Below are 15205 nucleotides of genomic sequence, written 5' to 3' on the forward strand. Positions count from 1 at the left end.
AAAGCCACACCACACGCAACAATATGATCTAAATAAATTTGATAAAAAGTGAGCAACATTTTCACACTAGAAAGCACGTTTTATGCTGGAACGTAACTGATTTGCCTGTATGCTGCAACGGCTCCTGGAAATATGAGATCAATGTAGCGAATTTTAATTCACTTGACAGCAGAGCTGTGAAGGCAGACATCATTGTTTTTGTTAGGGTGGCCAAATTGCAATAAACGCACAGTATCTGTGAGAGTGCCAAATGCTAAGCATAAGCTAAGAGGAGACCGAGCCTTGTGGCTGCTGCTAGACTATGAAATGCTCTGCATCTTTACATTAGGCAGGCCCCTTCATTGTCTTTGTTTAAATCCCATCTCAAAAATCTTTTTTTCTTGGCCTGACACTTGATTTTATATTTGTTTTAAATAGTGTTTATTTATATCTTACGTGTGTTTGTTTTCCTTATTTTAAATATGTTTTATAAGTCTTGTGTTGTGTTATGAACTCATTTTAATGTACAGCACTTTGGTTTGCTCTCTGGTGCTTGTTAAGTGCTTTATAAATAAAGTTTGTATAGTATTGTAGAAATTTTTTTCAGTTGCAGTGTTTCCCCTACCATAATATAGGGGGGCGCCTGCCCTTCCCCCCTTGATGTAAAGTTAATTGTATTTTATATATAGCGCCAGATCACAACTTCTTTTAATAAACCAGCTAATGTAATATCTTATTTACACAACGGCATGTGATTTCTGTCTCTACATGGTCGCATGATTCCATATTTCTGCTCTCTGAATCGCGCATGGTGGAGTTCACACAGCCACTCTCAGCTGTATGAGAATGAGAGGGCGCACCACATCTGACAGGACTGAAGACGCACGTGCGCAATATTATGTATTAGCCTACAGCAGCTACAACACAGGTAAATGATGTGTGGGGGCGACCAATGTGTTCGCGTCACAGTGACAGCAGCCAAAATATATACAGATGTAGTGCGATTTGTTTAGAGTTTATTGGCGCGACTCGCGCGAGTGATGCTCTGCTCTCTTTGTAGCAAGTGCAGCCATTGTACTGTATTTCCACTGTTTTGAGCTGCTGTGACGCGGTATCTAGCATCTCATCCAACCATATGACCTCTCCCGGAAGCTCCGTGAGTCTCTCGCAAATTTTTACAGGCCCCGTGATCCCCAAAAATGAGATAAAATACTCTGAAATCATGGCGACGAGAGTGATTGAGCAAGAGAACAGATCGCGAGAGGCACTGTAATAGCATTACATTTCTTCGGTTAAATGAAAAGAGCAGTAAACATATTGCGAGTGCAAATCCCCCTATCTCTCTCATCATGAGTGATCTGCTGTCATTAGATGGAGACGAGCAAAATATTTGAATGGTCCTGCATGTATTTAGGCCTTTTTACATATAACAACTAAAAGTTCTGTGTTGACAATATTGCAAAATCACTAAAAGCTGGCTGGAATTATTAGATAAATAAAACTTTTTTATTTTTTAACATTTATTGTAATACACTCATTGCTTTAAACAGTAGTTTATAAAGTATTAGATTTATAGGTGTGCATTTTACCTTCTTATGCATCAAATGTGAGCTCCAAACTTGTTCTTGATTGAGACAAATTGAATTTTTCTCCAAATTGCATTGTAATTTTTCATAACAATTTTTATATCTGTGTGATATTATTTTCTGTGGCAGTTCAATCCGCTGTGGCAAGCCCTGATATATAAGGGACTAAGCCAGAGTAAAATTAATGGACTAATTATTTTCTGTAAAGTAGCTTCTAGCCATGACACGTTCACACCTATGTAAATGTAATAAGAGACGTGTTTAAGGTATTTTATGCAGCATCCTTAATTTATCATCTTGGGTAAGGCAAGATCTTCTCTTATGGTTCATACTTAGAGGGAAAATATGCTTGATCCATTATAAAGAGTGAAGCATTAGAATCAGTACTCAGTATCAGCCGATCACCATGACAAGGAATCAGTAGTCTGTTTCAGCTGCAAAAATCCTGATCGGAGCATCCCTAGCTTTGACCTAACTTGACTGTCAGAGAGGCAATACTCCCTCTGGCTGTACAAGACTGATCTTAGTAAGTCAGAAAATACACCCTTAGGAAAAAGAAGTATACTTAAGTAAAGGTCAAGTATAAAAGTATACTTTATTTATTAAGCATACTAATATCAATGTACTAGTAGTGTACTTGAAATGTTCTTCCAGAAGCCCGTTAAGATAAACTGCATTGACAAAAGCTGCACACTTTGTGGATAAAAAGATCTAAAAATAAATGTTAATTTTTAGCTTGTATGGTTGTACAGTTCAAATAATTGTTCGGTTTTTTTACTGCTGTCATTAAAAGAACCATGACTCCTTGTGTCGGTGTCAGTCTGAACAGCCACGCTGCACCCCCAATCCCCCTTAGGGGAAACACTGTGTTGTATAGTATTGTAGAAGATTTTTTTAGTTAATCTACAGTAATCACTATTACATCATGAAAAAACAATAATTGAAATAAATTACTTTTGTTACATTATTGCAGCACTACTTGGTATGATTAGGCTGATGATTACACTAAAAAAAATTGTTTTATTAATCTTTTTTTTATTAAGCTTCTGCATTTGAGGTGTCCGTCCTGCGCTGTTGACTTCAATACTCTTAACCACACCCCTCACACTATTAGTTTGCTATGAGAAAGAATCTCACTGATGAATAAGTTCTTGTTGTATATAATATTGTTTCTTTAAAACCGTTATGACCATCCTAAACAAGTTGGTGTGTGTTTATGTTTGTGCTCAGTTGAGTCCTACCTTTACAGATGAAGAGACTCCATCCTCAGTGGTGCTCTGCCCATTCTGCAAGAAAAACAGACAGAGATTTATGTTTAAATACACACACAAAACTAGTTTTGGCATAAACAGAAAGTAATTTACATTTTCCATATTTTACAATAACATTAACAGTCATAGAAATCAAAAAAGCCACTTATGAGGTGCCACGTGGGAAGAAGAGTGGCATGATTAATCATTAAAAGACAGAACACCCACATGATCTTATTCACACATGTCAAAGGTGTATTAAATGCAAATGATAGTCAAGTATGATCAGACCTGTGTCTGACCTAGAGAGCAGCTGTCATGCATAGTTATGAAATGACGTCAGTGTTCCAAATGATCACAGAAGTACTGGGATAACAGTTTATTAACATTGGTGTGATAGTGTTCCAAATTGGTGTAAAACAAACATTTTATCAGTTACATAATACCAGTGTTGTTATTAGCTTGATAAGCTACAAGCTACTCATCGAGAAAAGCAGAAATGTGGAAATATTTAGTACTTAAAACAGTGCTGAAAAATGTTGATGTCAAAGCCTAATGTTTTATCACACATAGTAGTTAAATAAACATTGCAACACCAAAACAATTAAATTTTAAAGATTAATTCTCAACAACAACAAGAGTGACATACTGTAAATAGCTCCATTTTGATAAGAAATGTATTAAAGCCCTCACACAACGTTCTTACTTCAGTTCAATTGCCAACTGTAAGAATACTATATGTAATAGTATCCTGTAAACTGTAAGAATACTTAAAAGTAATAATACTTTATACTTTTACTCAATTAAAAATGTTCCTTAACAATATAATTAGAAAATAACAGTAATAAATAAATAAATGGAAATCAATGAGATGTGTGATTTCCCAATAGATGGCTGTATAACCTATTGCAGTGTGTGATCTTGTAAGACAATGCTCTGATGCTTAAGACCATTGCAGGATTACAAAACAGTATAGTGGTTGGTAAGCTACTCGCTACTTGCTGGAAAAAGTAGCTAGCTACTGGAAAAGCTACATTGTATAATAAGTAGCTTAGCTACTGTCAAGATATTAGGTGCATCCCAAAAGCATTATTCCATGCCATTTTGTATCAAATAGTATAAATAGTGCATTCACACTGAAAATTCTCAAAAGAATAACTGCATTTTAGATACCTGAATGAAGAACTTATTCATCCGATAAATACAAGTGTAAAACACTTCATGCACTCAGTGAAAAGGGAGGAGCTATCGGGTGATGAGGCTGGATTACATTTTTATTTTGGAATGTGCAAGCAAAATTCTCATACGTTATTAGTGCAGCTGTTCTCAAGAAAGGCACTATTTGGAAGTTTGGTCATTTATTTCACTAATTTGGCAACTGTTAAACAGATTTATGACTGCTATGAAAAATCACCATGAACTTACTACTGGAAAAGTGTTGTAAACGTGGCATATTTGTGTATTTTTGCCATATTGATTAAGAATACTATAAATATAATAGACAAACTATTGTTTGTGTGGTAAAAACCATGATTAGTGTGGTTTAACTACAATAATCATGGTATTCTGTTTTTATTTGTAATGTCAATTTTCAAATTGGGAGTTCGTAAGTGTTTTAGTAAATCTATCTCACAAATCGCAAATTTGTTTTGATAGTCTAATAAATAAATAAATAAATAAATAAATAAAAAGACTTTTTCTGGATGATGAATTAACCAATAAACAGAAGTGGGGAATGACGAACAGGTCAAAATTCTCCTGTTAGCAGAGTTTCTAGCAGCTAGCTACTACCCAACACTAGGCATGGGATGATAACCGGTTTCAAGGTTTACAGTGCTTTGGAAAAAGTCAAGGTTTTAAAACCATTAAAAATGCCTGTTTTATGTTCCTATGGTATAAATAAGTTGTTTTTCTAAACAACAATTTAATTTTGTTATTTAGGGAAACAGTATCTCCAGCAGAAAAGGGCTACTGGAGTCAGCCCACGAGTCAGGAAAAATTTGAAAAACAATTCACTTATATACAAACATTCCAGCATGCTATAGACCTGAACAGTGCAGTGGCTTTACTGTATATCTATAGAAAATCTCCAAAGATGCCTGTTCAAGTTGTAAAGAAATCTGCGTTTTTGAAACTAATGGAAACATCAATTTGATTATTTGGCCTAACACGTTTACAGCACCAAAATACTTTAAATGTTTCTTAAAATATAATACATCATGTTCAATACCCAGACTTTATTTATATACTACTGTATTTTACAGCAGTAATCACGATACCGGAATACCGTGAAACCACACACGCACAAAACAAATGTCATCCTCAATTTTGTGCAACACTAATGGGAAGCATTTTAAAAGAGCTCATTTTACTTATCCAAGTTTAATTCGACTAATTGTATGCAAAATAACTGCAAGCACTTAGCCTTTAAACTAGTGTACATAAACATTTTGAAGACAGTTTACAGCTGGATCCTCTGGCTTACTATCGTGAGAACAGACACGGCATGAGTGTGTGCGCATGTGTGAATTAATGTACTTGAAGGCTCACAGCTGTGGTGTCAAAAATCATAAATGCGTGTTATGTCTAGATGACATAATCAATGGCTCCCAGGGCATTTATACAGACTTGGTTCCTTACATCACATACACGCTCTCTATCTGTGAATATGCCTGAGCATCTGTTCTGCCCACAAGTTGGATCTTCTGTAACACCAATTTCACAAGACGCTTACTATTATATTTACAGTGATTCAAATTGTGTGATTTACTTTGTGAGCTTGTATAGAATAAAATAGAATAGAATCAAAGTCTGGCTACAAATGAATCCTAAAACAATCCTGTGTTATTTATTATAGTTAGGTTTCGAGATTGTACATGGTACACTTCAAATGCAGTATTAAATTCATCATGAAAACTAACCATTTTAATATTTGTACCTAATGTTGCTGTGATTGCAGATGGTGTATTTCAGCACAATTAAGTTATTCATTTGACATACAGTAGCAATCATGACTGAACCACAATCCAGCAGCAAACCAATAAATTCCCATTTAAAAAGATTAAGCCTCCTCAATTTTTTCTGGTTTTAAGAGGCTAGTTCAGCTGGATTTACATCACAGGGAATAAAAGATGCAATTTTTTGCTTCATGCTAACTTCTATATTTGCATATGTATGACTCCTATAAAAAATTAATGGAGTTATTATGAGAAATATTGCCATATTTATTAAAAATATGATTTTTGTGTGTGTGGAAACTTGTGGTTCAACTACAATAATCAAGGTATTCTGCTTTTATTTGTAGATAAATTTTCATATAGAGAGTTTATAAGTGTTTTGGTAAATCTGTATCAATCACAAATCTGTTTTGATAGTCTAATAAATACATAAATAAAAATAAATTGTCTTTTTACCCTTATTGTTCATCATTTTTCCAGATAATGAAACTAAACTAATCCAAATGCCAACAAAATACAGGTTTGTACAAAGCAAGCACACAAAGTGCAGGAAAATGTAATGAGGTACGCTCAGGGTCATGATCAACTGTATTGTTTGTTCTTCAGAACTTTCACCATGGCTAAAACAGGTTTTAACCAACAGTTGAAATAAATCCTAATGATGGATAGTCAACATTGAGCAACATTACTGAAAACTCTTCAGATGAGAGAAAACAAGGCAGAAAAAATTCAAGCACATGTAATGGCCTGTTTCCACTGAGTGGTACAGTACGGTACGGGTAAGTACGGGTTACCTTTATCAGGCTTGCGTTTCCACTGCCAAAAAGGGTACAAATGGTGGCCATGGTGTACGACAAAGTTTATGTCATTCTTGTTCAAGGAAATGTCAAAGTAAAGCTGCAGGGGTCGTTCACATATCATATGAGAAGCACTTCTCACAAAACAGATGCTTAATACACATAAATGCTTGTAAATAAATGTTTATTATTAACCTTTCTATGAACATGATTTGATAATAGCTGCAGATCAATGACGTGACTGTAACGTCTGCAATTATATACAATAAATAAATAAATGCAAAATATATGAACACATACAGACCCTTAATGTCCCGATATATTACCAATTACAGAAGAACTACACACAACATACATTTAGTCCTTATTTGGGTTCAAAAACAACCACCAACATATAGCCTACAGTCAGTGAAAACCTCTCATCTGTATCATTAATCTTCACCAGCACATAGAACCTCTTGTTAGAAAGTAATTCTGTCATTCAAAGTTCATAATAGTCCAAAAGGCGATGATAATAGCTTAACATGGCAGTTTGTTCATGTTTTAGGCTGCTGAAACAATCATTTGCTCCTTTGTTTTTTCATGCCTCACTCTTGCGTTTGTCCGTTTCTGAAAGGATTGGATGTCAGAAGCACTTCAATAATCGTGCATGTTATTATCATCAGCTCAAGAAGTTTGTTATTTCAAATATAGACGCATGGCGAGCGCATGCGCGAAAGCGAAACTGCTCACGCTTTAGACGGCAATGCCTACTAGGGGGCACAGGGTAGAATCTGCTGTTCTTCTTGGCTTTGTGGCTGTTCATCCAGACGACAACAAAGTTTGTTTAAGCTCGGGTTGACCATGGCTTGTTATTATATGTATATATTGTTACGGTGTAATGTCTTGTCTGTGCATTTAAAAATGGCGCTTCCTTCATTTTCATTCTCTTAGCTTGTGTACGAGCTAGTGACGTATCTTGGTAAACCAATAGCGTTCAGCTGTATGTCTAGCTCCACCTTTTAGTACCCTTTTGTTGTGCTAGGTACCCTTACAAAGCTTTTTTTTAGCTTTTTGGTACCTTTTCACAGTAAAAACGGCCATAAAAGTGTACCGAACCGTACCGTACTACTCAGTGGAAATGGGCCATAAAACACATAAAAAGAACACTTGCTTGTGCGGTTTCCCTTCATTTCTCCCATAGAAGAAATATTTACCTCTGTGGCAGTCAACTGACCTTAAAACTAAAGTAATCAGAAACAAACAGTAAGAGAGTATTCATAAAATTGAATAAACATGAATCTGCAGAAATGCAATCAATCAAAGAGTTCTTCCATGAAACTACAATCATGTCCTATTAACACTGGCTGCTGCTTCAGTTTCATTCAAGACAGAACCTTGAGCGAGGAGATCGGGAAATGAAAGAGACAAAAATAAAAATGTTTTACAAAAGGAATTGGAGGAAGGAAGAAAACACTTCTGGCAGCTCAGAGCAAAACTAGAAAAACAGACTGAGATCAAGGATTTGTCACATGAAATCAGAGCGTCGTTCGCTTATGCTGACTTCACATCGATTTACTCAAGGGCTCTGGAAGTTATGAAGACTTGCTTTAAAAAAGCCAAGTCAATGACACTTTTGACGACAAGAAACACAAGAGGTCTGAGGAAAGGAGTTTCCGTGGAAACTGCAAAGACCTTCGGGCATCGTGTCCAAACTGTGAAGTCAACCTCTGGCACTCCACACACCTTTCCACAACAACAACAACAAAAACCTCAGTTGGGATGCCAAAACTAGAGTTGTGCAGACTGGTGAATACAGCCAGAGATATCACCAGCTAATGCCACTGACGATATCAATTGGATATTTAGTTTGTGAGCAGCTTCAGAATCTTAAGTAGATTCATCTTTCATCTTTTCTGAGAGAATATGTGATGGTAATGGTGTGACAGATGGAGACAGCTCTGTCTGTTTTTGCTTTCACTCTCTATAGTGAATCATTGACTGTGAACTTTGCACTCTTGTGCAAAGTATGAGGATAACTTGTGTGATTATTACAAGTTGCCTACATAAAGAAAACTCACTTTGCAATATGCTTTTTGTTGTTTTTTGTCAATTTCAATCAAAAATGGTGCACAGATCATTTGTCATGATTATTCTACAGTATAAAATTTGTAAATAGACAGGCATGAACTAAATTAATGATCAAATAAATATCTGAATGTGCTTAAAGCCATAATTCATCCAAGACTAAAAAATTCTGTCATCATTTTACTCTCCTATGTATTGTTCTATGTTTCAGTTTCTTTCATCTGTTGAAGACAAAAGAAGATATTTTGAAGAAAGCTGGAAACCTGAGCCATTGACTTTCATAGTATTTGTTTTACCTATAGAAAACAATAGTTTTCACTAATTTATAAGAATTTATACTAGTACAGTATGAAAATACCTTTTTATAGAAAATCGTGACACCAAACCCCACCCCTAAACCCAACCATCATAGTGAGATGAGCAAACCATACTAAAATGTACAAATGAGATTGTGCAAATAGGAGCTGGGCCAATAAACCGATTATATCAAATCACAGTAAAATTTATGTCAATAACCATGATAAGCTCTGGACTTTTTTACTCTATATTGATCTAAGAGCCAATCACACAGCAGAAATGTGCATCAATGGGAATCAAAGTGTGTTGATATTAGAGATATACAGAATTGTCGAAAATATGTTATGTCATTTAATGGACCCTCTAATTTTTGTGGCGTCAGTCATTTTTGGGGTACTCTTAAACCTGGAAGCATTAACAACTTACACCAAATTATATTTTGTTATCGTTCAATATGGAAGATAATTATCGAGATTGCATTTTTGCCCTATGGCCCAGCCCCAATTCAGACAAATTAACCACTAAATGGTATGAGATAGCATTAGAAAAGTTTAAGTTTAAAGCTTTATTAATCCCCTTGTGGCAATTCATTCTTACACGGTGGTGCTTCACAAATGACAAGAATGACACACTATATATATATATATACTTAACACTATAAACACCAACACTTAATATCAACAACACAAACAAAAAACTGCAGGTAAAAAAAGAAAAAAAAATTGTAATAATTAATTTTTTAAATAATTCTAATAATAATATTAAATAACATAGTAATAATCCGTCGATTAACTACAGTACATTTACCGAATTGCTTTATTCATTCATTCATTCAATTATTTTCTTTTCGGCTTAGTCCCTTTACTAATCTGGGGTCGCCACAGCGGAATAAAGCACATGTTTTACGTAGCGGATGCCCTTCCAGCTGCAACCCATCACTGGAAAACAAATTGCTTCAGGCACAAAAGTAAATTTATAACGATTTGTGGAACATCTTATTGACATCGCCCAAAATGGTTGTTTAGGGGTGTGTGCGATATCTTCTATTATTTAATGTGCCATCCTCAACACCGGCTGTTTGTAATGGGATGCAATACTTTGCAGGGGAACTCCTAAAATTTGAGCACAAATTAACAATGCCTTGATGATTCTTGTATTTTATAGAAAGTGAGGAAAACCAACAAATAAAGGAAAAGGACTAAATACTTTCAACAAACAAATTATAATAGGTCTTAAGAATAACTCTCTCAACATTAAATGAGCTGAGTTTCTGCAATATAAACAGTCTTTGATGAGCCTAATTAATAATTGTATGCGTGTTTTGACAAATATTTTGTTGTTTTTTTTGCTCAAGTTCAAGTTAAGGTTTATTGCAATTACACTACGTGTGTGAACATGTAGTGAAACGAAAAATTGTCTCTCAAGGACCACGGTCCTAATTAATAAACATAATAATAAATATAAACACAACAGTGGATGTACGAGCTAAATTAACCCTATACATAAAGATAATCTAACTATACTAACCACTAACTATGCATATACCGCATAACCGATGAACTACACACATAACCATAAGACTACACAAGTACTTCTACACAACACAACGATATGTTATATTGCCATTTCTAACAAGCAATATATTACTAATGTTTACTCAAGAAAGAAAAGTTGGGGTTAGTACAGTCAGAGGCAAAACCATCTACCAAGTCATAATTTATGCAATGTACTTTTATGATGCTATCAGCACAGAAACAACAGGCTTCAGCTTTAATTTACAGCTCAATTATAAAAGAACTGATGTGTGCTTTCGCAAATCATAAACAACATGTTTCAAAGTGAGCCGTGAACTCCAGATATCTGTAATGAAACTGATAAGGGAATATGAGTTGTGCTTAATTAACGCCACACACACACTTAACACTTACGACTCTGATGAATACAGCTTATCTAAAACTTCATAAAAGATGCACATATCATCTACTGATAGATCATGTTAGATAGTTGTTCTCTCTAAGAAGACTATGGAAGTAACTTATGAAGTGTCAAACATATGCATAAAAAAAACAAATCAATGAAATTTCAACATGGAAAACAACATGTTGGCAAAGAACCTTTTGCATGCATATATTTTCTAGAAAAACAAACGACTGATTAATGAAAAAAGAAAGTGCACACACACTGTAGATCACAGTTTGAGTAGATGCAAAATGTATGTGCAAACTAAAATAAAAACACAACATAACAACCTCTCGATCAGGGCCGCTGGTCACAAGCGACCCTGAAACTCTTTTCCTGACAACACGATGCAAATGAAGCGCTAAAAGAGCCGTCTGCACAAAATTAACAACATCTCTCCCATAATGTGACCCTGTTACAGAAATAGCATGCGAATAATTGGGACCAAACTGTTCCTCGGAGAGGTGAGAGGAACTGTGTGTGTGTGCGTGTGTGTGTGTGTGTGTGTGAGGGAGAGATAGAGAGGAAAAGAAGGGGAAAGGAGATGTGAATGGAATTAAAAGGCTTGTATTTTAAGTGACTTAGCCATTCATGAAAGTAAAGTGCATAGCAGGAGGGAACAGAAACGGTAGCAAAAACTGCAGATTTCATTACACAGCAAAATTAAAAGGCTTCAAAACATCTGAAAGAAAAGACAAAACATCTTTTGTTGTTAAAGCCTAAAACTTGCGTCCAACCAAACTCATACACAAAATATAATTTAAGGATGCTAATTCTGGTGTTAAGGGTTGAGTTTCGGTTGATATATCTCACAAACATATAATTTACAAATAGTTTTTTAACCTTATATCAAAAGTGTTTGTGACAAACTGTCCGTAATACATAAACAGAAGGTTACAGCCTCCCTATTAATGTGCTTACTAGGTGTTCTGTCCCCCATTCAGAACATTCAGATGTCTTCAAACCTACTGATGCTGGGGAGGAAATTAACTATGAATAAATGGGTCGGGGCAGAACCCCCTCTTCTCAAGGACAGGATAATTCTGATAAAAAAAAAAAAAACATAATTATGGAAAAGATTGGAAATATATTAAAAGGAAAACCCAAGTCATTTCAGAAGCTGTGGGAAATTGCTTTGACCTGTCTTGGCATTGATCATAAGTCTACTATTTATCCCTAATTGTGCAAACCACGATATTGTAATATTGTTTTGAATTAGACCACACTGCTGTTTTTTTTTTTTTATTTGTTTTTTTTATAATTTTTATTTATTTACTTCTTTTTCTTTTCTTTCTTTTTTCCATTAAAATACTGCATACTGTCTATGTTCTACTCATTACTGTATATACAACTCATTTTAAAAAATCAATAAATAAATACAAGACAAATAAATAAATAAATAAAAATCCAATAAAAGTTTGTTGGGCCGACAATTCCCATAATTCTGATAAGTAGTCTAAATTGCTGTCAACAAATGAAGATTTGTACAGCTGCACAGCAGTTCACACAGATCCGCTGTTTTTACCGGCACGAGAGAGAGAAAAAAAGAGTGACTGGTAAAAACAAATGCTCAATCAAAACTTTTTAAAATTCTGAATCAATACTGGAGTTACTTTTTCACGCTGGAGGATGGATGACACCATGGCTGAAGTATTTCTTTTAGACAGATAATGTTTTGTTTTTAAACTCTTAGTCACGCAGAGCTGATGTAGATTGTGTTGTTTTATGAATGGGTTATATGCACAGAAGTGTTTTTCAGTCCCTGAAATCTTCCAGCGAAAGATTGAGGTGACTATTTTCAATTTTATAAGGGACCTTTTACAGCATTGATAATGTAGATTTTATTTAGTTTAACAACAAAACAAAAGTAAATAGCGCTATTCTGCCTAGCCTGCTTTACTGAGGTAAAGTTGGTTTTATATTCACATTGGTTCAATTTTGAACAGCGACAAAATGTGATGCACTCCCTATATTGTTGCATGCTACTTTAAATATTCAGTCTGAAATAGCATGTAAGCCTCCTGCACGCCGGTGGCCAAACACTAAGCATACAGTAGTCGCTTTAGGACAAAATGCATGAGAGAGTGAGACAAGTGATTCTTGCACGCATGAATTATTGCACATTATGACAGGTTTTGCATGCTACACAACTGAAAACATGCTAAATATAATGAAGGTTTTCGTTCAGAATTGTAGTATAATAAAGTACTATAAAGTTTTGGTGAATGACATGATCTAGTGTGTTGTCTACTTTCATCTTTAATGTGTGCGTTAGTGTTTTCAGGAGGTATGGCTTTGGACGGCAGGGGGAGAGACATATGTTTCAAAGATATTATGGTAACAGATAGCATTTAGGCAGATCACCTACTGCACCTATAAACAGAGCTTTTATAGCCCAAAACTCAAATTTGCAGATTAATTGCTGAAGGAAGACAAACAAATTAAATAATTCCGTTTCACTGAATACACTCATTTTCATTAGATAATTCAATACATTCATGTGAATTACATAGAGGAAAAACCCTGGGATGTGTCCTGAACAACCTTAAATAGATAGTTCACTCAAATATGAAGAGTTCCTCACCATTTACTCACACTCAAGTGGTTCTAAACTTTTATAAATTATAAATTTTTTCTTCTGTTTAACACAAAAGAAGATTTTCTGAAGAATGTCAGGAACCAGTAGCCATAACATCCATTCTTCAAAATATCTTCCAGGTTTGTAAGAAATGGGGTAAATGATGGCAGAATATTAAAGTCTGTATGAATGATCCCTTTAATTTGTCTTTGCTGAATAAAGTCATATACATTTTGAACGGCCTTGGGTAAGTAAATAATAAGAATTTTTTTTTTTTTTGAGATGAACAATTCCTTTAGGTAAAACCTTCAGTACAGTGATTCACAGTCTACTAATGAAAGCCATTTTCCTCTCCAAGCTACAGAATATTAATAGCAGAACCATCAATATAAGAACAAAATACTGTATTTGACAAGAATGCTGGACTTTCCTCTTTGGTGTAATATGTGTCCAGTCAAACATCAACTCTACAGCACCCTCAGACTGAAGGAAACTCATCTAGACTACACAAGGGGAAGAATCTCCTTTTTTCAGGCCTTGAAGGAACTAATATCAAAAGTCAGACCTGTCCTCATATGTGTGACTCACTTCCATACAAATGTGACTGACAGGCTGACTGAAGTCCCCGAGTAGGTCACACTGTTCCTCAGAGCAGCAGGAATATGCAACTAGGCCATTATTTAATCTCACCTTTAGCTACAGATCAGGTGATGCTGATGACGTTTACATTTTTTTTTTAATTCCAGCCAAATAAAAAGAAATAAGGCTTTTTCTTAGGGATGTCCATATCGGATCACATGTTTGGAAATCGGGCCAGATCACGTGGTTTCAGATTCGAGTTGGACGTTACCCCCCGATTGGAACTCGAATACATGCATGTGTGTGTGTACATATTATTTTTAAACACATCTATAGTTATGTGGTGGCACAGAATTAGACAGAAACAGCAACGTGTGCAGCATGACATCACTTTGTTGTAGAGATGGCAAAGTAGAACACAAAAGCAGCTTGAAGCGGAAAGCATGAGTATGTCTGATGTCTGGAGGTATTATAAGTAAGTTAATGACGACAACATTGCCATAGCAAACTGTGAGATATGCAATCTTGGGATTGCCTGCTGGGTATTTTAAGTTGAGGTGCTATTTGTTTTATATTAGATTTTTTTTGTATTTACTGTTTCACTAAAGTCTAAAAGCGAAGAATTTAAATTATTTATTACTTGATTGTTCAAACTACCTCACAGAAGTGCTCTGTGTGTTAACGGAGTTGTTGAATGTTAAAATAAGGTGAATTAAATAAAAAATAAGGAACATCCCGGATCTGTTTCTTCGCTCTTCTTCATTCCTTTTTTATTTATTAAATAGTAGAAGTGACGGATCAGGTTTTGGTATCGGTAGGTACTGAAAATCAAATGACTCGGACTCGGGACTAGAGGGCAAAAAACCTGATAGGGACATCTGAACATATATGAACATTACAGCATTCGTACAATGATTTATCATTTTCCCCCTTTTCACAATTTGTACTATGCATAAAGACTACGTTACAATCCGTTGCACAATATAAATAAAACAGATTTTTGATATGAACTTCAACAAAGATCCTGTATGCATTTATGTCTTTATGAAGATTTTCATGGTAATGTTTTCTTTCACCGTTTCTTTTAGGGGAAACTCCTGAGATAAATAAGTTGTATCTCTGAACTTTAATGAATATTGATAATGAATCTATACAA

At 35.0% G+C, this 15205-nt stretch overlaps 1 protein-coding gene across 2 annotated transcripts in view; it reads right to left on the minus strand.

Moving 5' to 3' along the window:
- The window catches only part of rps6ka1 (ribosomal protein S6 kinase a, polypeptide 1), a 119416-nt gene that overhangs the window by 94313 nt on the left and 9898 nt on the right, over positions 1 to 15205 (minus strand). For both annotated transcript variants that reach the window (XM_056476550.1, XM_056476548.1), the window contains exon 2: positions 2807 to 2851. In XM_056476550.1, coding sequence (XP_056332525.1) covers positions 2807 to 2851 — 45 coding nt within the window. The remainder of the gene's footprint in view (positions 1 to 2806; positions 2852 to 15205) is intronic.

This window comes from Danio aesculapii, chromosome 17 (genome assembly GCF_903798145.1).
Source record: "Danio aesculapii chromosome 17, fDanAes4.1, whole genome shotgun sequence".
NCBI classification, from domain to species: Eukaryota; Metazoa; Chordata; class Actinopteri; order Cypriniformes; family Danionidae; genus Danio; species Danio aesculapii.